This window comes from Mustela nivalis (genome assembly GCF_964662115.1).
Source record: "Mustela nivalis genome assembly, chromosome: 6".
Lineage (NCBI taxonomy): Eukaryota > Metazoa > Chordata > Mammalia > Carnivora > Mustelidae > Mustela > Mustela nivalis.
The window spans coordinates 27,457,235-27,482,592 of NC_139025.1; the positions used below are offsets into that span (position 1 = coordinate 27,457,235).

The 25,358-nt window shown below is 38.7% G+C and overlaps 1 protein-coding gene across 3 annotated transcripts in view; it reads left to right on the forward strand.

Moving 5' to 3' along the window:
* SPATA7 (spermatogenesis associated 7) overlaps window positions 1–20,653 on the forward strand; it is a 41,409-nt gene extending 20,756 nt beyond the window's left edge. For all 3 annotated transcript variants that reach the window (XM_082734899.1, XM_082734900.1, XM_082734901.1), the window contains 7 exons: window positions 7,352–7,827; window positions 8,931–8,997; window positions 11,243–11,358; window positions 13,454–13,507; window positions 15,701–15,778; window positions 19,612–19,669; window positions 19,932–20,653. In XM_082734899.1, the coding sequence (XP_082591025.1) occupies window positions 7,352–7,827; window positions 8,931–8,997; window positions 11,243–11,358; window positions 13,454–13,507; window positions 15,701–15,778; window positions 19,612–19,669; window positions 19,932–20,501 (1,419 nt within the window). In that variant the 3' untranslated portion in view covers window positions 20,502–20,653. The remainder of the gene's footprint in view (window positions 1–7,351; window positions 7,828–8,930; window positions 8,998–11,242; window positions 11,359–13,453; window positions 13,508–15,700; window positions 15,779–19,611; window positions 19,670–19,931) is intronic.
* The last annotated feature ends 4,705 nt before the right edge of the window (window positions 20,654–25,358 follow it).

The following is a 25,358-nucleotide window of genomic DNA, read 5'->3' on the forward strand; positions in this document are numbered from 1 at the left end:
AATATCTGATTGAGGAAGTTCTCTTATTCTTCATTTGCTTGGGGATTTGTTTTTCTTTCTCATGAATGGATGTTAATTTTATAAAATGCTTTTTCTGCATTTTTTGAAAACATAGTATCATTTTCTTTTTAATTTGTGTATGTAGTGAATTATAGACAAGTTTCTAATGTTAAAACAACTTTGCATTCCTAGTATAAACACAATCTTGTCATAATGCAATACTTTTTTTATACATTGCTGGATACAGTTACTAATATTTGTTTAGGATTTTAGCATCTACCACCATTTTTTTTTAAGATTTTATTTATTTGACAGAGACACAGCGAGAGAGGGAACACAAGTGGGGTAGTGGGAGAAGGAGAAGCAGGCTTCCCACTGAGCAAGGAGCCCCATGTAGGACTCTATCCGAGGACCTTGGGATCATGACCTGAGCTTAAGGCAGACGCTTAACGACTGAGCCACCCAGGCACCCCCATCTACCACATTATTGATACTGACTTGTCATTTTCCTTTTTTTCTACTCTATATATGGTTACAGTAGCCTCATAAAATAAATTGGGTGCTATTACCTTTTTTTTTCCATGCTCTAGAATAGTTTCTGTAAGTTTGGACTTTTTATTTGGTGGCTCAACATTAAAAATACCTGGGCCTAGAGTTTTTCTTTGTTAGAAGCTTTTTGTTTACTAATTCAAGTTTTTGAATCATTATGGAACTATTTTTTGTTGTTGTTGTTTTTATGCTGGAAGTTGTCCATTTCATCTAGATTTTCAAATTTTTGGCATAAATTTATTTAAATATAATCTCTTAATCTCTCCTGAATAAGTATTATTTCCCCATTTTTATTCCTCATGTTGTTTGTGCCTTTATTCTTCTTTCTTTGATTTTTTTTCCTCACCAGAGATTTGTCATTTTTTTTTTAACCTTTCTAAAGGACATTTTGTTTTACCTCATTAATCTTCCCTATTATATTTTGTTGGGTTTTTTTTGTTTGTTTTTGTTTTTGTATTTTGTTTTTTAATGTCTGCTCCTATCTTTCTTTTCCCCTTTTGGTTTTCTTTGGATTTATTTTGTCTTACTTTCCTACTTTTGCTTAGCTTATTTTCAGCTAACTTCTGGACAGTATAAGCATATTTTTTAAGGTTATAAATTTTCCTCCACATGCTGCTTTAGCTGCATCCCACAAGTTTTTAATGTGGTATTTTTATTATGATTTAATTCAGAGTATTTTCCATTATAATCTCTTTTTTAACCCGAGTCATTTAGGAGTATTTCTTAATCTGTGTCTATTTTTTTTTTTCCCTACAAGTTTTCTCTTGTTCCAGATTTCTAGCCTAATCATAGAATAACTATATGATGCTGATCTCTTGAAATTTGTTGAGAAATTTGTTTTATGGCCCAGTAGGTAGACAAACTTCTTAAAATGCACTGTCAAGATGTATTTGAAAATATTCTATAGCTGTTGTGTACAGTATTTACTATCCCATGTATTCATTAGATTAAATTTCATATTCATTCAGATCTTACTGATTTGTCTGATCAGTCTGTCATTTATTAAGAGAAATCTTCTATAGGATATTTCTCTAAAAAATTGAACTGCCATGGTGCCTGGGTGGCTCAGTTGGTTAAGTGACTGCCTTCAGCTTAAGTCACGATCCCAAGTCCCGGGTTGGGCTCCCAGCTCCATGGTTAGTCTGCTTCTCCCTCTGACCTTCTCTGCTCTCATACTCTCTCTTTCTCTTTCCCTCAAACAAATAAATAAAATATTTTTAAAAATAGTACTGCCAATTTTTGTTTTATAGATTATGAGTCTATATTATTGTTCTACATATACAGATTTAGAGATAATATATTTTCTTGGTGAATCAAACCTGTTATCACTGCTTTGAGTTTGTCTTAATGTTTTTTGTGTTAAAGTGTTTTCTGATAATGATATAGTTAAACCAGTTTTCTTTTGATTAGTACTTTCTTGATATATCTTTTTCCATTTCTTAATCCTAATATTTTAGGAGGATCCTAAAGTTTGGTTTGGGTTGTTTTGTTTTGTTTTGTTTTTTAGATTTTTTTTTTTTTTTTTTTAGATTTTATTTATTTACTTGACAGAGAAAGACACAGGGAGAGAGGGAACACAAGCAGGGGGAGTGAGAGAGGGAGAAGCAGGCTTCCCATAGAGCAGGAGCTGAAGGCAGACACCCAGGCACTTTTTTTTTTTTTAAGATTTTATCTATTAGAGAGTGAGAGAGAGAGCTCACACACAGGGGGAACAGCAGGCAGAGGGAGAAGCAGGCTCTCTGCTGATCCAAGGAGCCCAGTGCAGGACTGGGTCCCAGGACCTGAAGCTGAAGGTAGATGCTTAAACAACTGAGCTACCCAGGTGTCCCTAAAGATTTTGTTTTTAATGAATTCTATACCCAATGTGGGCTCAAACTCACAACCCCAAGATCAAGAGTCACATGCTCTACCAACTAAGCCAACCAGGTGCCCCTTAATGATTGTACTTTATAACTGAAAATTTTAAATATTTTTCTATCAATATAAATTAATAATTATATTTGGGGATAAAAATAGAGTTTGTTAAAAATATATAATTAAATCTGTAAATGTAAGAGTACTTTCTTTCATTTTCCTTTAGCTTTTGTAATCTTTTTTCTGACTCCATAAAGTAGTTCATTTATGTTTTATATGTGTGTGTATTATATATTTTTTTTAACTTGCCTACATTTTTTCTAAGCCTTGCTGATAAATATTTAGACAAGTTCAGATTCAAATTATTATTTTTGGTATATTTAATAATTGGGTTTTATGGTTAATAGATACCTATCTTAATTATAGTCTGCATTTACTGAACTTTGCTACAAATAAAAAGAAAATGCTAACTTTAGTGGCACCTGGATGGCTCAGTTGGTTAAGCGTCTGCCTTCAGCTCCAGTCAGGATCCCAGGGTCTTGGGATCCCAGGGTCCCACATCAGGGTCTCTGCTCGGTGGGAGCCTGCTTCTCCCTCTTCCTCTGCCTGATGCTCTGCCCGCTTGTGCTCTCTCTGTCTCTCTCTCTCTGCCAAAAAAATAAATAAAATCTTAAAAAAAAAGAAAGAAAGAAAGAAATGCTAACTTTACCCTCTGAACATATTAGCCATTTATATACATGAGATCATATAATCAAAAGCCTTTTCTCATAATTGCCTATACAGTCATGCTGTTTTTCTCTCACACTTTGACTCATCTCAGGAGCCTCTGGTATCTTCCAGTCTGTACCCTATAACCTCCACGCAATTATTCACCACTCACTCACATCTCTGACACATCACTTACTACTTGCTATTATGATTAACTGAATATGTGTATATGACCCATATTCCTTTCTTTTTAAAGATTTTATTTATTTATTTATTAGACAGAGATCACAAATGGGCAGAGAGGCAGGCAGAGAGGCGGGGGCGGGGGAAGCAGGTTCCCCACCGAGCAGAGAGCCAGACTCGGGGCTTGATCCCAGGACCCCCCACATCATGACCTGAGCAAAGGCAGAGGCTTAACCCACTGAGCCACCCAGGTGTCCCATGACCCATATTCCTAAATAAATCTATGAAACATGTTTAAAGCAGTATGAAACAATGAAAAGCAAGAACTACCAATTTCTTTTATAAAATATAATCTGAAACTTTTTTTCAAAACAAGTGTTAACTAAATTTTTAAATAATTTGTACCCACCCTTTTCTGCAATTGGATTGATCTCTCAACTGCTTTAAAATCCGACAATTGGAGGAGCTTCTGGTTGAGTGTCCTTTGAGCTCAGGTCATGCATGGTTTCAGGGTCCTGGGATCAAGCCCCACATGCAGCCCTGTGTGGGGCTCATGTTCTCTCAAATAAATAAATAAAATCCTTTAAGATTAATTAGCTAATTAATTTTAAAAATCTGACAATTGGAAAATCTTTGAATACTATTTCATCTGACATTTTCCCTGAAAACATTTAGTACTCAGTTCTGATTATAAACTTTGATATGTGTTCTTACATGAAAACATTTTGAGTATATAAACTATGCAGTAATTATCACTTTGTATGAATTTTTAAAATCACAGAAACAGTTCACAAAAAACTTGCATTGAACTGTAAAGCTGACTTAAAGTCAACATGGTCAGATTACCCCCAGAATTTTTGTTCCATTCACATGTAATTGATAAACCCTTTCCTGATTTTAGAACCTAACAGTTATCTGTTTTTCAGATTTTGGTGAATTTACCAGTGTGTTGCATATTTTCTGTGAAAATTATATCCACGCTTTCTGATATTCATAGCTACAGGAAACTATAATATAATCTCAAAAAAGCAGAGGTATAATTGATTTCATACTATGTTCTACTGGTTTCCAAAGAAAAAAAGAGTGTAGAGTGCCTAGGTGGCTCAGTGGGTTAAGCTTCTGCCTTTGGCTCAGGTCATGATCTCAGGATCCTGGGATCAAGCCCCACATCGGGCTTTCTGCTCAGCAGGGAGCTTGCTTCCCCTCTCTCTCTGCCTGCTTCTCTGCCTACTTGTGATCTCTCTCTCTCTCTGTGTCAAATAAATAAAATCTTAAAAAGAGAGAGAGAAAGTGTAGAATACAAGGTAGGAATTATGAGACATAAAAATACAGGAAAGCTTCTTGCTTTTAGTCAGTTCAAAAGCAATTTTTCCAGCTCATTTCAGATAGATGAGAGTATATTTCTGCCTTTAAAGACTTTTTTTGGTGTTTCATTTTGTTTACTAAAATACCATTACTGATGAGAATTTTCTTACAGGCAGTCTAATGCCTTGTGCATTTCTGCCTGCTCTGATCTCAGCCTGTACTGTTCCTCTAAGTGTAAGTAATTCCTGTGATTATTATTTTAAAACCCTGTAGGATTTTTCAGATCCTACTTAGAAACTTTTCCCCTGGGAGCCAAAGTCTTGTGGTATATAAGCTATGAGTCTTGTTTGGAAGCACTTTTTTTTTCTTTTTTTTTTTTTCTAAAGATTTTATTTATTTATTTGACAGACAGAGATCACAAGTAGGTAGAGAGGCAGGTGGAGAGAGAGGGGGAAGCAAGCTCCCCAATGAGCAGAGAGCCCGATGTGGGGCTCGATCTCGGGACCCTGACACCATGACCCCAGCCGAAGGCAGAGGCTTTAACCCACTGAGCCACCCAGGCGCCCCTGGGAGCACTTTTTAAAACTAATATATTGAAATCCTTTAAAAAGTACCCTAGTGATTCAGAATTTAATGCAAAAATATTTCCTTGCCTTGACTAATTTTGCCTTATATTTGAGATCAGGTTAGAAAGTACTTGGAAAGGAAATGGCAGGTGACTTGACCAGTTTTAGGCTTCAATTAAATTATTCAGTCATCTGCAATTTTCTTAGATAAATCAGTACGTAGGTAGCTGACAGATTCACCACCAGGAAAAGAGTTAAAATCAGTTTCAAATTCCTCGTGGTGTAAAAAGTCTAAAATACAGGAACACCTGGCTGGCTTGGTCAGTAAAGCATATGACTCTTGATCTTGGGGTCGAGTTCGACCCCCACATTGTGGGTAGAATTTACTTTAAAAAAAATCTAAAATATGTAATTTTCGGATGAGATTTTTAATAGACAATGTGATACAGTGGTGTAGAGCATAGGCTTAGCCTGGGTCTAAATCTATGAGACCCTGCACCACCTGAGTTTCTTCATCTCTGAAATAAAAGTAGTATTTGTATCACCACCCAAAAGTTGATGGGAGGATTAAATGAGTTGTGCATGTAAATTACTTAGAACTGTACCTTATAGATAGTCAGCATAGTAACTTACGAGTAGCAGTGATAGAAGTTCTTAATTGTCCTCTTTTATCCTGCTCAATGGCAAGAATAGTACCTTGCACACAGGAAGCACTCAGCTATTCTCTTACTCAGCTTGTCCATCTTCCTCTCTTTCTCTCTCTGTGAGCTTGAAGGGCAGAAGTAACAGCTAACTACTAGCCATTGTCCCCTCAGAATCTATGCCTTCCATGTAACTTCCCCTCTACCTAATAAAGTGCCTCACAGTTTACAAAGGATACAAAGGTGTCCATAAAGTCTGGAATCATAGACATGGCATCTTGGGCATCTAATCTGTAAAAGAATAAAATATTATCTATGTTTTAAGACTTTGTGTCAGGGCACCTGGGTGGCTCAGATGGCTAAGTGTTTACCTTCGGCCCAAGTCATGATCCCAGCATCCCACATCAGGCTCCTGTCTCAGCAGGGAGTCTGCTTCTCCCTCTCCTTCTGCCTTTCCCCCTGTTCATTCTCTCTCTCTCTCTCTCTCTCTATCTCTATCTCTCTATCTCTATCACTCTGTCTCAAATAAGTAAATAAAATCCTTTAAAAAAAATTGTTAAAAAAAAAAAAAAGACTTTGTGGATACCCTATAGAAATGGTTCTTTCAAAATTAAACCAAAAAGAAATAGAGCAGTCCAAAAGTTCAAAGTCTTTTCAGCTTTCCCTTCTCATGAGAAGTTGAGAAGTTCCTTTTCATTTCTTCAAAGCCCTGAAGTCTGAGGAACTGCTGACACTGGAGATTTCCAGAAAGACATGATGAGAAGGGAAGGATGTTGCCACCAAGAGAGTGGTTGAGGAGGGGATTGGTATTCACGAGTGGTTTGGAAATTGTCAGATAAAACTGAGATCTACCTGTAGATCTCAATATACAAGTTCAAGACCACAAATATAGGTAGATGTTAGTAATTTTTTTTTTTTTTTTTTAGTTTCAGAAAGTACAATGATTGCTGGGGCACCAGGGTGGCTCAGTCGATTAAGTGTCTGGCTTCAGCTCAGGTCTTGATCCCCATGTTGGGCTCCCTGCTCAGCGGGGAGTCTGCTTCTCTCTTTCCCTTTGTCCCTACCCCTGACTCGTGTTCTCTCCCTCTCTCTGTCTCTCTTATTCACTCTGTCAAATAAATCTTTAAAAAAAAGAAAAATGATGGATATTACTTATGTTTAGAATTATATTTTTTATACTAATAATTCAAAACCTTGAATAGGACTTCATATATAGGGCCGCCTGCGGGGCTCAGTGGGTTAAAGCCTCTACCTTCAGCTCGGGTCATGGTCTCAGGGTCCTTGGATTGAGCCCCGCTCAGCAGGGAGCCTGCTTCTTCCTCTCTCTCTGCCTGCCTCTCTGCCTGCTTGTGATCTCTGTCTGTCAAATAAATAAATAAAATCTTTAAAAAAAAAAAAAAAAACTTCATATACAATGCCAACATCTTCAGGAATGTATAATCTCCAAACCCACAAAGGCAGCTCTTTCTTGGTGTATAATGTGGAGATCCCCAATTATGTAAATTTTTAAACATAATTGATGACCATCAAACCAAATGTTCTCAGCCCTCAGGAGAACCAGAAGATGAAGATATGTTAATCAGAGAAGTGAATGGATTTCCATCCTTTACAAAGTCACCAGTAACTTCTTCAGAGAGACTACACCTCAATCTTCTACCTAAACCTGATAAAGTCTTCACAAATGGTACTGAGAAGAACTCTAGTTCCTCTGTGTTCAACATGGATTACACTGCCTCTGGGCCCAGGAAAGCGTGCTCTGGAACTTCATATGGCAGAGGGCCCAAGAGCACATTCCCAAATACCCATCGGTTTCAGTTAGTTATATCAAAAGCACCCAGTGGGGACCTTTTGGATAAACATTCTGAACTCTTTTCCAACAGACATTTGCCATTCACTCCACGCACTTTAAAAACAGAAGCAAAATCTTTCTTGTCACATTATCGATATTATACGCCTGCCAAAAGAAAAAAGGATTTTACAGATCAGCGGATAGAAGCTGAAACTCAGACTGAGTTAAGCAGGTATGGCACATTCACAGCCATTAGTAAGTCCTTCAGGGTGTTGTAGAATTAAATAATAATAATCCTTATTTTTTATCATGTATCTAATGCATCAGACTTAAGGTCGGGTAGTGCTCTTTTGAATGATGAGATTAATGGGACTTTTCCTTTTGCTTGTATCACTGGAACTACCTAAGTAATTGTTGAAAAGTAGCTATAAAACTTGTCAATCTCCTTATAAACAGAGATGTTACATATTTTAATTTATTGTTTCAAACATGGTATAGGCTTTTAAATACACTTTCAGAGAATCCTCAAAATAAGTCACCAAACAGCATTGTGTAATTATGCCTATAGATTTGTGTTAAAAATGGCAAAACAATGAGCTATCAAGGAAAAAAACACTTTCTCTGCCTCTCCCTGAGCTCCTTTCCTGCAAATATTCAACCCCATTCTTATATAACAACTCCTCCCAGGAATAATTTAGCCAAGTGGGATAATTTCTAGAAATTAAGTATAATTTGCTTCAATAATGTTTTCATATTTGATAGCGCCTGGCACAAAATGAATATTCAGTAAAAGTCTGCCAAATGATTGAAGAAAAACAAATCTTACAAAGTATTAATAACTGATTTGTGATTTTTTTTCCTGGAATTACATAAACAACTATTTACCTGGTCCTAGGTTTTAGCTATTTTTAGAAAGCAAAAAACAATTTAGGACTAATATTCTTTTCTCTGTGTATAGAGAAGAGGTACGATAATATCAGATGAGTCTGTGTTCATTTAACCTCAAGAATTAAGGAATGGGGAGAAATGAGAAAAGCAAGCATATTATATCCTTTTTTTTTTATTATTATACGTCTGACAGCTTTTTAGGATAATAGATCCTATTTCCCTATCCCCATTCTATCCAGCTGAAATCTAGCTGCTTTTCAAAGAAAATGGGAAAAATAAGCTGTGTAATCCAAACCATATCTATGTCTTGATTATATAATTAGAAATCACACATAAGAATAGATGGATTTCATCTCTTATATCTGAGAGGTTTTTTAAGACAGTAAACTTGTTATCAGGGTATTTGTACTTCGAAGCTTGACAGTTACTTCTTTTAAAATATTACAGCTTTAAATCTGATTTTGAGACAGTTGACACCAAGAACTTCACAGATTCAGAAGAAAACACAGAACAGGTAATAAAAATGAGATCTCTTTGTGTGCCACATTGGAATTAGAGCTGCTTTAACTTAATAAAATACGTGTAGCTCTTTGGACTTGAGTAATCTCTTGGTGACACTTCTTGTAGATGATGTAACCAGTATAGAGAAGGACTAACTATTTATACATGGCTATAGCTCTCTTTGAATGGCCAGATGGATCCTGCTCAGTCTGGGAAATCATTTGTTGTTAGCACTTTTTCTAGATGGTTGGTTGGCTGGCTGGCTAGATGAATAAATGAATAAGATACCTTAAATGTTGCTTTCAGAGATGTAGACTTGGATCACTGAAGGAGCCAGAAAAGCAATACAGAAGTTATTTTAGTTTCTATGCCAGTACTTTTTTAAATCGCCACTGATTATTGGAAATTATACATAGTATAAGAATAGATGAATATCATTCTCTTATATTTGCTTTTACTTTTTTCTAGACCATAAGGCTCTTTTCAGTAGCATTTATGTTTTTGAGTGCTTGGTCATTTTTTAAAAAATATTACAGCTTTAAGTCAATTTTCTCATAAACTGATTATTTTTATTTTAGGGGTATTAATCATACACTTGTGTCCTAGTTTAAATTTATTCTTTATAAAAAACAGTTTGTCTATTAAAATGCCAAACACAGGGATGCCTGGGTGACTCATTCAGTTAAGCATGAGACTTCAGCTCAGGTCATGATATCAGGGTCCTGGGATCGAGTCCCACAGTCAGGCTGTCTGGTCACTGGGGAGTCTGCTTCTGCCTCTCCCTCTGCTTCTCCCCCAACCTGCGCACACTCTCTCCCTTCCTCTATCTCTCATGAATAAATAAAAATCTTTTAAAAAGAAGTATTGAATAAAATAAAATGTCAAACAGATTTTGGGGATAAAAGAATAAAATATAATCTTCTCTTCTGGATATGGGTAGATAATTGTCAGTTTCCATCTCGGTCATAAATACCTGTTTGACATGGGACCCTGCCATTTAAAGCCCAAAGGCAATCACTTATCCTCTGAGAGCTCTACAACTAGAAAAACTACTTAATGTGTAGGATCACTGGAAAGTGTAAATGATATAGGTAAAGTGCCTAGCCTGAGAAGGGCTCCGTAAATTATGGCTATGACTAGCTTGAGACTTAGGAAGACAGTTAGCTCTGTAGATAACTAAATAAAGCAGAAATCCCATTTTCATGACATTGTGCTCCAAATGCTTATCCATAACCCTATAAGAAAATGATGTGTCCTTTACTCCATAATCTGTACCACCAGCAATCTACTTGGGAAACTTAGTAAGTATTAATCTACAATAGACCAGATTTTAACAGCACCTTACATAATTTGGCATTGTGAAGATTAAACTAATAATGCAAGTAAATGCTTGGCACAGTAAGCAGCGCATAGTAAGGATTCCATAAAGGTAAGCTGCCATTATTTTTGTTTGTTAATATTATTGATTGTACTGTCAGAGCTACCACTGCTTCTCTATATTTGATATATTGGCTTTTAAAACAAATGGGCTATTTGAATTTCTGTTATAATGATATATTTTGTACATTTTTTAGGGGTTACTTAAAACCTGCAAATTTACTTCATTTTCTCTTTGTGTAGTTTATTTATGGTAATTCCTTAATGGATTTAAAATATCCCTTATTAAAATATAAGAAATAAGAAGCTATTTTTACCTTGCTTTAAATACATTTAAGAAAGAAGTCCTTGAGTGGTGCCGGGGTGGCTCAATCAGGTACACATATATATGCCTGTGGCTCAGGTCATGATCTCAAGGTTCTGGGATCAAGCCCCACATCAGGCTCCCTGTGCTTCCCCTGCCCTGGCTCTTTCTGCATCCTTCCCCCTCAAATAAATAACTAAAATCCTTAAAAAAAAAAAAAAAGGAATCCTTGATTGGGTAGAAAAATTTTTTTTTACTTTTTATTTGACAGAGATCATAAGTAGACAGACAGAGAGGCGGGGGGTGGGGAGCAGGCTGCTCCCTGAGAGCCCCATGTGGGGCTCAATCCCAGGACCCTGAGATCATGACCTGAGCTGAAGGCAGACGCTTAACCCACTGAGCCACCCAGGCGCCCTGAAAATGTATTTTAAAACAGCCTTGGTCATAGTATATCAGTCACTTTTGCCTATGGGATAGCTCCTTGACTTTTTTGAAATTTGCTATTTTGCTTTATTTCTGCTTTCATAATGTATTGTTGAAGCAAAATAAAGTTTGATTCTTCTCATTACATCCCCAGGCATCTAATTGTATGACATATGATATCAAAGAAAAAATAGCTCCTTTACCTTTACAAGGGCATGACTTACCATGGGACGAGATTAAAGATGGCACTCTCCAGTGTTCCTCACCAAGGTAAACAGCTTACAGAAGTCATTACCACTGTCTATTTAACTGTTTTCCTGTATATACAGATAATATTTGCAACATAAGTACTATTCTAATTACGTGCACTCTAATCTCTTTTGGTGTTCTACAATTCAGTGGCAGTGTTAGTTTTACTAAGGAAATTTTACAAAGTAGGTACTCAATAAAAGTTTAAGTAAATTCATTTGCTAATTCATTAACAAAGAAAAAGGCAATACTGGCTTGTATTATTTGCCATTGCTGTTCATATGAAAAGGGATTTTCCTGGGGCGCCTGGATGGCTCAGTTAAGTATCCAATTCTTGATTTTGGCTCGGTCATGATCCCAGGGCCATGAAATTAAGCCCCGCACTGGGCTTCCTGCTGGGTGTGGAGCCTCTTAAGATTCTCTCTCTCTGCCCCCCAGCCCCCGCACACATGCACAATCTTGAAAGAAAGAAAAGAAAGGGATTTTCCTGAAGACAAATCCTGTGGCAGAAATAATACTGAAGAACCTCACAATTTGAGGATTCATAATTCATGATTTTGAATATTTACCATATGCTAGTGTGGTATCTGTCACTGCTGTGTAACTGGCATTGTTTTTAAAAGCTACACATCATATTTCATAATTATGGAATACTACACCTAAGTAAAAATGATAGGTTAGCAAAAATGCCTTTGATAGTTATAGCTGTCAAATATATTTCCAGTATCAGATGTTATATATGAGATGGAGGTGGAAATAAAGGACTAGAGATTAAAAAGAGGGCAAGAATGAGTTGTCATATAGCAGACCAGAAGGCCAAGCACACGTTATCCCTCAGAGCCCAGGTCCTCCCTTATGCCCTTCCCAGGGAGATGGCACCTGGCAGGGCTATGGGCGGTTCATTCCTAACCTCTCTTGTCTTGAAATTCATGATGCTTCCGTACTCGTAACAAGATTTATAAGCTAACCCTTGCGCCACTCTGCAATGAATATGAAGAATGACCTAAAGAAAGGAACATTTGGGCGCCTGGGTGGCTCAGTGGGTTAAAGCCTCTGCCTTCGGCTCAGGTCATGATCTCAGGGTCCTGGGATCAAGCCCCGCATCCGGCTCTCTGCTCAGCGGGGAGCCTGCTTCCTCTCTCTCTCTTTCTCTACCTGCCTCTCTGCCTACTTGTGATCTTGTCTGTCAAATAAATAAATAAAATCTTTAAAAAAAAAAAAAAAGAAAGGAACATTTATCTTTTCTAGTAGTTTCTATCTAAAAGAAGTAAAGCAAAATATTTATAATTGTGCGTATCTGAATAAAAGATTAGAATTATCTAATTATGACATGACTAAATATTAACAAAATTTATCATAATGATGAGCTTAAAACAGTTTTTCATAGGGAAATCTGTTTCCAGCATTATTTATATGTTAACCTTGTCAAAGTGAAATTGTGTGTACTAGGTAAGTGATATAGCCCAGTTTGGAAAAGGATTGTGGAAGCACCCGGGTAGCTCAGTCGGTTAAGCATCCAGCTCTTGATCTCAGCTCGGGTCTTGATCACAGGTTGGTGAGTTCAATCCCCACACTGGGCGTGGAGCCTACTAAATATTTACTTACATACAGTATATACACTGAATTTGTAGTCAGAAGAAAGACTAATTAAAAATGTCCTTGCTAGGGGCACCTGGGTGGCTCAGTGGGTTAAAGCCTCTGCCTTTGGCTCGGGTCATGGTCCGGAGTCCTGGGATTGAGCCCCGCATCGGGCTCTCTGCTCAGCGGGGAGCCTACTTCACCCCCCACCCACCCTCTGCCTGCCTCTCTGCTTATCTGTGATCTCTGTCTGTCAGATAAGTAAATAAAATCTTAAAAAAAAATGTCTTTGCTGCTTACTTACACCCATCCTTGGCAAGTTACCCAACCATTCTGGCCCCTGGTGAACTCATCAGTCAGTAGAAAAAATAATACCTACCTAATATACCAGTCAGGGTTGTTCTGAATATTAGATCAGATCATGGATATGAAAGTACTTTAAAAATTCTAAAATACATTATTACTAATATAATATTATTGAAAACTTATTGTATGCCAATCATTGTTTTGTTCAAATATTGTAATTTTCTCTTTCCAGGGCAGTATGTCAATATTCCCTGCAGCTTCCTCCAGAGAGAAAAATCCACTCTGGGTAAGATTTTTTTACCTCTTCATTTTGCTTAGCGGAAATCAAGAATTAAGAAACACAAACTGGGGCACCTGGGTGGCTCAGTGGGTTAAGCCTCTGTCTTCAGGGTCCTGGGATCAAGCCCCATATCTGGCTCTCTGCTCAGCAGGGAGCCTGCTTCCCCCTCTCTCTACCTGCCTCTCTGCCTACTTGTGATCTCTCTTTGTCAAATAAATAAATAAAATCTTTAAAAAAAAAAAAAAAGAGGGGCTGCCTGGGTGGCTCAGTGGATTAAAGCCTCTGCCTTCAGCTCAGGTCATGATCTTGGGGTCCTGGGATCGAGCCCTGCATCGGGCTCTCTGCTTGGCGGGAAGCCTGCTTTCCCCTCTCTCTCTGCCTGCCTCTCTGCCTATTTGTGATCTCTGTCAAATAAATAAATAAAATCTTTAAAATTTAAGAAAAAAAGGGATCACACAAACTATTATTAAATAAATCAGGACTGAATTCTAATTTCTCTTACAACTAGCTTTGAAGTTCAGTCATATAATATCACCCTCGCCCCGCAAGGGCGACAAGACGCCCTGGTTCAGATGCATCTTCTCTCTCCCCCCTCCGCAAGTCTACACACTTATATACGCTTACATGACCAATCAGCGAGCAGGGTACAGGAGGTAGCAAATCAGGCTGTGCACCTAAACGAACAACTTCGCTAGCAACCAATGCTGTTTACTTCCTCTTTGGGCGTTCCGCTTAGTCTCACGAGGCAATCCTAACCTGGCAACTAGCCAGGCGCCATCTTTTAATGGCGGAGGCCGCCCTGGCCAGGGGCCTGCCTCCGACAATATAATATGCCCTCAATTTGAGAATGATCAGAATTTTCTGAGATAGTTGTCAGTCACTTCATCTTGATGTCCAGGGGAAATTCGTCCCTAAGTAAACACAGACTTTGGGTAGCTCAGGATACCCTTCCAGGAGGTTTCTAACCTCACCAGGTCTTTACAGATAGCATACTTCTAGGTTTTATTGTTGTTTTAGTCAAGCTATTCTTTTTCAGGGAATATCATCTTTTAAAAAAAAAAAAGATTTTTATTTATTTGACAGACAGAGATCACAAGTAGGCAGAGAGGCAGGCAGAGAGGAGGAAGCAGGCTCCTCGCTGAGAGAGCCCTATGCGGGGCTTGATCCTAGAACTCCAGGATCATGACCTGAGCCAAAGGCAGAGGCTTTAACCCACTGAGCCACCCAGGCACCCCAAATATCATCTATTTTATAGAGTTCCATTTATTCTTAAACTTGCTGTGTAAATATTAGAGCCTGAGAATCAGTTTGAAAGTGTAACTTTTTATGTAACATTTTAATCTTCTGTTATCTCATTTTCTTATTAATTCTTCCCATTATATTTACTTATTGAGTAATTGAGTGGTTACCTACTACTTATATTTTGTATCAAATCACTGATATCAGCTAACTGAAATCAAATTTATAATAGTATTCAGATTACTTGATGAGCTATTAAAATATGTTATAAGATAAATGTATCCACATAATTAAAATTATCACTACAATTATATACACAAATTTCCCTACTATCATATTTTTTCTCCTCTCCGTAAATTTTGAAAAAAATAATTTTTTTTTCTGCTGAATAAATTTCCCAGCATTCAAACAAGATGCTCTTCTAGGAGCAGAAGAGGATTTCACAGTTGAAGTTCTTTCTTTTCTGGATAAGTTTCCTCTTTCCCCTCCTCTAAGTGCCATCCACAGGACTCGCACCTCTGCTGCTGGACATGGTTAGAAGTCAGAGGACCCAGAAAATGCTTGTCAAGAACACACACCTCCAGTGGTTCACATTTGGTTCCCCTTTTGCCCTTGTTTTGTTTTTTTGTTTGTTTTGTGTGGGTTTTTTTTTGTTTTGTTTTATTGGTTTTTGTTTGTTTGTTTGCTGTTTTAATTCCTGCTTATCTGTTCGTGCTGGATGAATGCACTCCATATCTACAAAATTTTACTTTATTAGGGAACATTTTCTCCTCTTTAAATAAATTTATCTGCATATTTTAAGAATATAGACAGTTTTTTAATAACATTTCTCTTAATGAGCAATAACAGTATATTTGTCATAGTAATGGTAGATATTTCTCATTAGGTACTCATATTTCCTCTAGTTTTCAAAGCAAGTAGGAAATAATATTTATGCTGTGTACTGCTTTGTTTTCACAGTGAAGAAGAACTGTTATATCTGAGTTTCATTGAAGATGTAACAGATGAAATTTTGAAACTTGGTTTATTTTCAAACAGGTTAGTTTTTTTAAGTTCTATTATGGTGGTTGAATAGTATATTAAATACTCTTCCTTATCATGTTAATTCCTTTAAGTTAGTTCCACATACTAGGAAATGAAAAATTATGTTGCTCTCCTTGTAAGGGGAGGGTGAACATTTTTTTTTAATGAATTTTGCTGGAGGATTTTACTAAGAATAACATTTTTCCCATTAATCTTTTTTTGTTAATTATTTTTATTAGCATATAATGTATTATTTGCCCGAGGGGTACAGATCTGTGAATCGTCAGGCTTACACACTTAATTTTTTTTTTTTTAAGATTTATTTATTTATTTGAGAGAGAGAGCATGCAAGTGCAGGGAAGGGTAGAGGGAGAGAGAGACAAGCGGACTTCTTACTGAGCACAGAACTTGATGCAGGGCTCAGTCTCACAACCCTGAGACTGTCACCTGAACCAAAATCAAAAGTCAGATGCTTAACTGAATGAGTCACCCAGGCGCCCCTTAGGGGACATAGTCTTATCATTGATAGCAAATTATAAAGAATGTTTAATTCTTACCATATAAGGCAAATTCACAATTTGAGGGAGTTACAGAAAAGAATAGAGATTTTATTCACTTAAATACTGTTATTTCTCTAAGATGCAGAGATCAGATTGGTGGTTGTCAGTGGTAGGGGGTAGGCAAAAGGTAAAAGTAGTCAAAAGGTAAAACTCCCAGTTATTAAATAAATAACTCATGGGGATATAATGTATAGCATAGTGACTACAGTTAATAGTACTACTGGGTTGGGCGTCTTGGTGGCTCAGACGTTGAGTATCTGCATTCAGCTCAGGTCATGACCCCAGGGTCCTGGGATCGAGGCCCACATCAGGCTCTGTGCTCAGCAGGAAGCCTACTTCTCCCTCTCCCACCCCCCCCCCCGCTTGTGTTCCCTCTCTGTCTCTCTCTGCCAAATAAATAAAATCTTAAAAAAAAAAAAAGTACTACTGAGTTGCATATTTGAAAGTACTTTGTGAGAGAGTAGATCTTAAAAGTGCTCACTACAAGAAAAAAATTATATAGCTGTGTGGTGATGGATATTAACTAGACTTTGTTGATTATTTTACAATATAAACAAATATTGAACCATGTTGTATACCTTACACTAATATAATGTATGTCAGTTATACCTGAATTTAAAAAATTGATCACAGGGGTGCCTCAGAATAAACTGTTGAATATTTACAAGATGCCGTCAGTTGGGCATCTTACTCTTGGTTTCAGCTTAAGTTGCATTCTCAGTGTTGTGGAATCAAGCCTTGTATCAAGCTCCCCACCCGGCATGGAGTGTGCGTGAGATTCCGTCTCTTCCCCTCCAGCTCATGCCCTCTCTCTCTCTCTCTAAAAATAAAATAATCTTTTTTTCTAAATCCATCACAAAAAAAGAAAAGAAGAAAATGAGGGATGCCTGGGTGGTTCAGTCAGTTAAGCATCTGCCTTTGGCTCAGGTTATTATCCCAGGGTCCTGGGATTGAGTCCTGCATTGGGCTCCTTGCTCAGGAGGAAGCCTGCTTCCCCCTCTGCTACTCCCCCTGCTTGTGCTCACTCTCTCTGACAAATATATAAAATATTAAAAAAAAAAAAAAAAGAGAGAGAGAGGAAAGAAGAAAATGATATCCATATTTGAAAGAAAGATGTGAAACTCTCTTTATTCATAGGTAATGTTGTCATCCATGTAAAGATCCCACAGAGTCTACAAAAAAAAAAATTATGCAAAAAAAACCCCCACTTTATCTCTTAGTTATAATAGGCTAGTGAATCAAATTTTTTTTATCTGCAAAGATCCATCATCTCATTTTACTATTTGAAACTTGTCAGGAGAATCAAGGCAGGCATGTCTGGTACAACTGTCACTAGTAAAGTGAGAACCAATTAAAAGCTAGGTTTATACATTGTAAGTGAAACGGAAAGTTTACAAAACCAGATTAGGTATTTGTATATCTTAAGGAAACCATGTGGTCCTGAATCAGCTTGAACATTATCTAAAGTTCATTGGACACCACGGCCCACTTAATGTCATGTGTTATGGAATGCCATTATTTATACTACATGCTTTCCCTGTTGTAATATGTCAAGTACATTTCTAATGAATTATTCTACTCTTAAGTGGATTTTTAATTAAACATTTGTATTATTGCTATAAAAAAAGATATACTAAAAAGACCCAAGTTTTTTTTAATAATAATTGTTTACTACTTTTGGTTAAAAATGTTTTTGTAATGGCTGTAGAGTTTCAAATTTGCAAGACGAAAAAGTTCGATTCATCACAACAAAAATATTAAGATCCCAACTGTAAACCAAAAAGTAAAACACATGTGAAGTATGTAAGTCTGACAATTCACCGACCTATACCACTGGGGCAAATAATACATTATATGTTAATAAAAGAAAGAAGTAAAGCACAGGTTAGAAGCAAAAATAAAAACAAAAAACATTTGCATAGGACATGTGTTTATTGCAGAAAAAACTTAAATTTTTCTTTTAGATTATAAGGCTATTTATTACAGCATTTATTATAAGGCACCAAAAAAAATGGAACCGACCCATATGTCGAATAGTAAAGGTTGAATAAATTGTTGAATATTTACAAGAGCAAGTTCTATTCAGGAACCTCAAATGATGTTTTAGAAATGAATTCATTTATACAGAAAAATTTCAAAATACATGGTTGATAAGAAAAAAAAACAACTAAGTAACCAAATAGTATGTATTGTTTTTAATTCTTTTAAAAAATTGCTAAGTTGGGGCAAGCTGGGTGGCCCAGTTGGTTAAGCATCTGACTCTTGGTTTTAGCGCAGGTCATGATCTCATGGATCATGAGATCAAGCCCCGTGTCAGGCTCCCCACTCAGCAGAAAGTCTGCTTGAGATTCTCTCTCTCCCTCTGCTTCTGCCCCTACCCTCCCACTGTGTACACTCACTCTCTCTCCTCTCTCTCTCTCTAAAACAAATATATAAATATTTTTTAAAAATTGCCAACTAAAGTAGAACTACTAAATCTAAAATTGGCTCACTTCATTGATAAATAACAAATGGTAACAAAGGAGTTGTTTTCGATAAAGGTATTGAAACATTCATGTGATAATAAGACAAGCATAGTTGAAAAAATAATTTCTCTTGAGCCAGACACATCTGGGTTAAATTCTCTTAATGACCTGTGACCTTAGGGGAAAGGAGTCATCGTCTTAGAGGATTTTCTCGTCTTTAAAATTATCTTTACAATACCTTTCTCTCCAAATATTGATCATGATTAGAGGTATAATGATTGTGTGTCTAGCACAAATGTCTAGCCCTTAGTGGTACTTAATAAGTGATAGCTTTTAGGTTATTATGTGGATTTACCATCAATGGAACTTTTTTTCAAATATTATTGAGAAAGCATTATAAAATAACTCTTTATAAGAGAATTTCCTTTAGGGTTTGGTTTGGGGGTGGTGTGTATGTGAAAGAGAAGGAGAGGGAGAGGCTTTTGGTGTTTGCATATGTGTGTGAGAGGAAAAAAAAGAATGCTTTTGGAATGTGGCAGGGGTATTATTGGACCTCATTTAAAATATTTTCACAGAAATGTAAGTGGTATATAATGTTTCAGAAACAATGGCATCTGTTATAAAACTTAAACAAAAAAGCCATACTAGCTCCCAAATTGAAGAACTTGACAGAATAAGGAAGGATTCGTGTTTAGCTTTGGAAAGAAAAGGAAGAATCTAAAAAATATTTTCCAACCTTTAGTAGTTTTGTTGTTGCATGGCTATTTTGTATTTAGTTGCTTTTCTGATTTTGAGACACTAACATTTCTATTTATCATTTTAGGTTTTTAGAACGCCTTTTTGAGCGACACATAAAACAAAATAAACATCATTTGGAGGAGGTTTGTCTTTCTTTAGACATTCATTAGAAAAAATTCTAACATGGAAAGAATTTTAAAGCTTTTCCACAGCCTCAAAGAATGCATTAAAGCAGATGCTTTTTTTCCCTTGCACCTTTTGTGTGTATGAGGGCAGTTGCGGGGGGGGGGGTGCGGTGAAAGAAGTGTTAATCTTGCTGAGATGAGCAGCACTGCAGACAAAAGTAATTCAGTTTGACTAGCTTATTAATTAATGTAATTATTCTTGTCTTGTCTTTAATCCTAGGAAAAAATGCGCCATCTGCTGCAAATCCTGAAGATGGACTTAGGCTGCACATCCAGAGAAAACTCAGTAAAGCTGGATGATATTGATATGCTGAATTTACTTGATTTTGAACAGGCTGAGAATTCAGAAGAAGATGAAGATAAAAGCAAACATGATACCACAATTCAACAGGAACGTCAAGAATATCAAAAAGCTTTGGATATGTTATTGTCTATACCAAAAGATGAGAATGAGAGACTCTCTTCACCAAATGAATTTTTCCTGCCCATCTATAAATCAAAGTGCTCAGAAGGGGTTATAATTCAGCAAGTGAATGATGAAACAAATCCTGGACCTTCAGTTTGGGATGACAAAAATCCAAGTGTCTCTGACAACTTAGCAGACCAGGAGACTTCTGTGAATGTCATTGAAGGGGATAGTGACACTGAAAAGGTGGAGACTTCGAATGAATTATGTTGTCTTAGCACAGAACTCTCCCCGGCTCTTCAATTTCACAGTATCCAAGAGAACAACAGCCATGACATGGAAGGACCAACTCTTAAAATCATGGAAATGAGCATTGAGGACTGACCTTTGGATGTTTGATCTTCATTAATAAATATCCCAAGTGGCCAGTAATTCAATATTCCTTTTCCTCTGTTTTATTCTTTCATATATTAAGATTTCTGTATTTGCTTTCTATGCTCTATAATAAATTACCTTAAATTAGCAGCTTAAAACTATACACATGTATTATTTATCCTATAATTTCTGTGTGTTAAGAGTTCTGGGTGTAACTTAAATGGGTCTGGTCTGAGTCTCAAGCCTACAAGCCAAGTGTTACTTGGGGATATGGTCTCATCTGGAGGCTTGACTGGGGCAAGAATCTGCTTCCAAACTCTTCAGGTTGTTGGAATTCCTTTCCCTTTGGCTAGTGAGATATGAAGCCCCATATTATATAACAATCACAGGAATGACTTTCCATCACCTTTGCTACCTTCTTTTAGTTACAACCAAGTCACAGGTCCTGCCCACACTTAATGAGTGGAGATATTATACAAGGGTATGAATGCCAGAAGGTGAGAATCACAGGGTCGCCCTAGGATCTATTGGCCATGATTTCTAAAATTGCTCTTCAGGGGAAAATAGTTTACCCAAACATAAGTGATTTTGTATGCAATGGGAAATTATTTATGACCTGGCATGTATCTTGAAACATTAAGCTTTATCTGTAGTATCTTTAAAGAATATTTTTTTTAATTTATTTGTTTGATAGACAGAGGTCACAAATACGCAGAGAAAGAGGGGGAATCAGGCTCCCCACTGAGCAGGGAGCCCGATGTGGGGCTCCATCCCAGGACCCTGGGATCATGACCTGAGCCAAAGGCAGAGGCTTAATCCACTGAGCCACCCAGGTGCCCCTATCTATCATATCTTTAATTTCTTCTTTCTCACTTCTGTGCATATCTGAAGTTTCAAGGCCTTTCTAGTGACCAGTGAGCTAGGGCAGACTGTCAGCTTTCTGAAAAATTGTCCCTTCTTAATGAGGGCAAACATTCTATCAACCCAGTTTGATAATCTCCTCTTGCCCTTGTAGTTCATGAGTGGGATTTTTCTATTAAGATATGTCTCAGAAGGGCATCTGGGTGGCTCAGTTGGTTAAGTAACTGCCTTCAGCCCAGGCCATGATCCCAGGGTCCTGGGATCAAGTCCCACATCGGGCTCCCCCTACTCTGCAGGGAGCCTACTTCTGGAGGCTCCCTCTGCCTGCCACTGCCCCTGCTTGTGCTCTCTATCTCTGTCAAATAAATAAATAAAATCCTTAAAAAATATATGTCTCAGAAGACTTACCGCTATTGATGTTTTCAACTGGTTATAATAATGTAATTGACTATTTGAGTCCCAGTTTCATGCCTAGGGACTATGAAGAATATACAGATGAAACAAAATAATGATAACCCAGATGTTCTAGGAAACTTTGCAATGGCACCCAAGTATCCCAGTCTTCAACTCAGGCTTTTATCATCCCTGGCCCACACCAGGGTTTTCACAAAGGTAGCGTATACCACTGCAGGTATTAGAGATGATTTCTGGTCAAATATAGGTGACAGATCTGTCTCACTCATGGGAAGATGACTGGCACCACTGTGTTCAGGATTCAGGCTCAGGAACAACTCTAAAGTACAATATGGTGGGGCTGAGCATCCAGCCCACTCCTCCCCCAGTGTCTTGGGCCCCAAGTCACCCTGCTGCAGCCCTTCTCAGCCCCTCCTATTCCTCAGCTCCCAACTGTGGAATTCTCCGCCCTAACTTTTTGAGCAACTCCTGCCTTTTCCATCCTACAATCCTCTTCAACCTCCTAAAAGATCCTCAACCCTATCTATGCTTGGCTCCCAGCCTGGGTCTCCCCATCAGTCATCCTTCACCCCATCTGTTCATGGGCTCCATCCTTCTCTCAGCCCCCAGGGCTCCTTTTTTCAGTCCCAACCTCACTCTTCCACAAAGCCCTTGCCCCATTATCCATGCAACTGCCTCAGTCTCTGCGCTGGCTCCAAGTTTCCTCCCTTTCCTGGAGCAGCCATCTTGCTTACGGCATTCTCAGTAACTGGCTTCTTGCTGGTTCTCCACCCTTTGGGCCCAGCCTCAGATCTGCCACTGCCTGCTTTGCCATGTCTGCCTTCTCCGACCTCCACCCCAGGGTACAGCTTTTTGTCTCCAGGACCATGACCCACCCTCATTTTGTATCTTTTAGGGTACTTTGTTGTTGTTGTCCTCAGGATTCCCTTTAAAATTCAAGCTTAGATGTGTTGGTTTAAAGAAATATCAAATATAAAATTCAAGCTTAGATGTGTTGGTTCTTGATTCTGGCAAAGTTGTGCAAAGGTGGGAAGTGAATGTTGGGAAACACTGGCTTAGGGTCTTCCAGCAGCATCTCAGTTTCTCCCTCTCCTTCTACCCCTTCCCACAGCATCCTCCACTCTGCTCTCTGGAGGAGTGATGAGTGAGCCTTTGAGACAGACTGCCTGAACTTGATCCTTTTGAGCTGGGACCAGCAGCTGGGTTACCAGCCTCTGTGGGTGGCAAGGAACTTAAAAAGCCTTCACTGCTGGGCTCTAAGAACTAAATAGGTTGTGTGTGAATTAAATATTCACAGCTGCTATTCTAACACCATGTCACCATTCTGTTCAAAAACAAAAACCTTTGGGATGCCTGGGTGGCTCAGTCGGTTAAGCCACTGCCTTTGGCTCAGGTCCTGATCCCAGAGTCCTAGGATTGAGTCCTGCATCGGGCTCCTTGTCCAGCAGGGAGCCTGCTTCTCTCTCTGCCTCTGTCTGCCACACTGCCTGCTTGTGCTCTCTCTCTGACAAATAAATAAATAAAATTTTTTTAAAAACCTTTGAGAGTTTCCTCTTACTGACAAAGTCCAGGTCCCTTTGCATTTTTTCATCAAGTCATGTTTTCCTTCCCAGTTCATCTCTAGCCATCCAACCCCCAAGCATCCTAAGTGTCTAGCACTTCGAATTTTACTTGTTCCTTAAGCATGGCAGAGGTTCCCCCACTCCATACCCCTGCCCACCCCCCCTTCGTACTTGCTAACAGCTCAGATTATCATTTCCCCTGTGCTGCCCTCTTGGGCCTTCGCCAACAGCCCAGACTGTAACATCATGAGACCTTATCTGATTGCCCCAACATTTGTCCCACTTGCTCTGGGATCCGGTATAACTCAGATCCATAATATGAATTACAATATTGTTTATGTGCCTAGTTTCTCTCCTGTCTAGACTATGGGCTTCTTAAGATGAAAGACATTTCTCGGGCACCTGGGTGGCTCTGTGGGCTAAGCCTCTGCCTCTGACTCAGGTATGATCTCAGGGGCCTGGGATCAAGCCCCACATCGGGCTCTCTGCTTGGCAGGGAGCCTGCTTCCCCCCCCCCCAACCCCATTCTCTGCCTGCTTGTGATCTCTCTCTCTCTTTCAAATAAATAAAATTTTTTAAAAAATTAAAAAGAAAAAAAAGGAAAGACTTATTTCTCTTTGGATTCCAGGTCATTGTCTGCTTGAGAATGAATGTATTTGTTCACGGAGGGAGACAGTTGAAGCTAGTGGAGAGGCTTAGGCACAGGCGACTTTAGCGGGAAACAGGACAGACTTTTCCTGTCTTTATAGGAAGGACAAATCACCCACGGAAGGGAGAATGTAGCAAATTGCTAAATTACAAGAAAATTTCCTCATTTGCTCACGTTTCACATGGTGTAAAACATAAATTAGCATCTTCCTGAGATTTTTCTTCTAAAACTCACAGGTGTGTGTGTGTGTGTGTGTGTGTGTGTGGGTGGGTGTTGTTGTTGTTGTTTCCCAGTGAAGCCAATCAGCAAAGATCAGAACAGCTTTTACAGGGCAAGACAATTTGCCAAATGGATCGGTTAGCTTCAAGGTTGCCTATCAATTTTTAATTTGCCCTGGGCCCTGGTTTAATTTGGCCTAGATGATCCAAAGATTTTAGGTTTTTTTTTTTTTCCCTTCAGATTTTATTTATTTGAGCGAGAGAAGGAGAGAATGAGCAAGAGAGCATGCGCAGGGGAGCAGCAGGGGGAGAGGGAGAAGCAGGCTCCCTGCTGAGTGGGGGTGGGGCGGAGAATGCCAACAGGACCCTGGGATCATGACCTGAGTCAAAGGCAGACGCCCAACCAACCGTGCCACCCAGGCACCCCAAGATTTTAGTTTTAATATACCAAAGTTAGCCTTGGCTTACTTCCTCGGGGCTTTAGAAAATATCATTGAGGTAACGAAGATCGGAGTAGCTGGTTGCCCTTCAAGTGCTGCCACCGCGCTGTGGGAGGCACCTGCTGGGCCCATCACACTGCGGTGATAGAGGATGCCACCTAATCAGCGGCTTTCCCAGACCTTTTAAAAGCAGCAGATAGGGGCGCCTGGGTGGCTCAGTCTGTTAAGCATCTGCCTTCAGCTCAGGTCATGACCCCAGAGTTCTAGGATCGAGTACTGCGTAGGGCTTCTTGGTCAGAGAGGAGCCTGCTTCTCCCTCCCCCTCTCCCTGCTCTTCCCCCTACTTGTGCTCTTTGTCAAATAAAAAAATCTTTATAAATAAATAAATAAAAGCGGCAGACGGACCTCTAATGGCCCAGCCCCAAAGAACAAATCCATGCTTCATCTATACGCGAGGAAGAGGAGAGTTGAATTGACCTAAGGGACGTTCTGCTCCAAAACCAACCTTTGCCTCAGGAATTGCGTCTGGGATGAGCATCCAGGTTAGCAGACGGCGGCGCCCGCCCAGCTGCCCTGCAAGCGCGGCTGCCCGACGGCGCTGGTTCCGCGAACACGTTCGGGTCACGGAGCTGACCTCCCGGCTCCGCCGACAGGACGAATACACTGTTGCGCGGGTTTTCCTTTGCCGCTGTAACAAGTTGCCGCGCACTTAGGGACTTAAA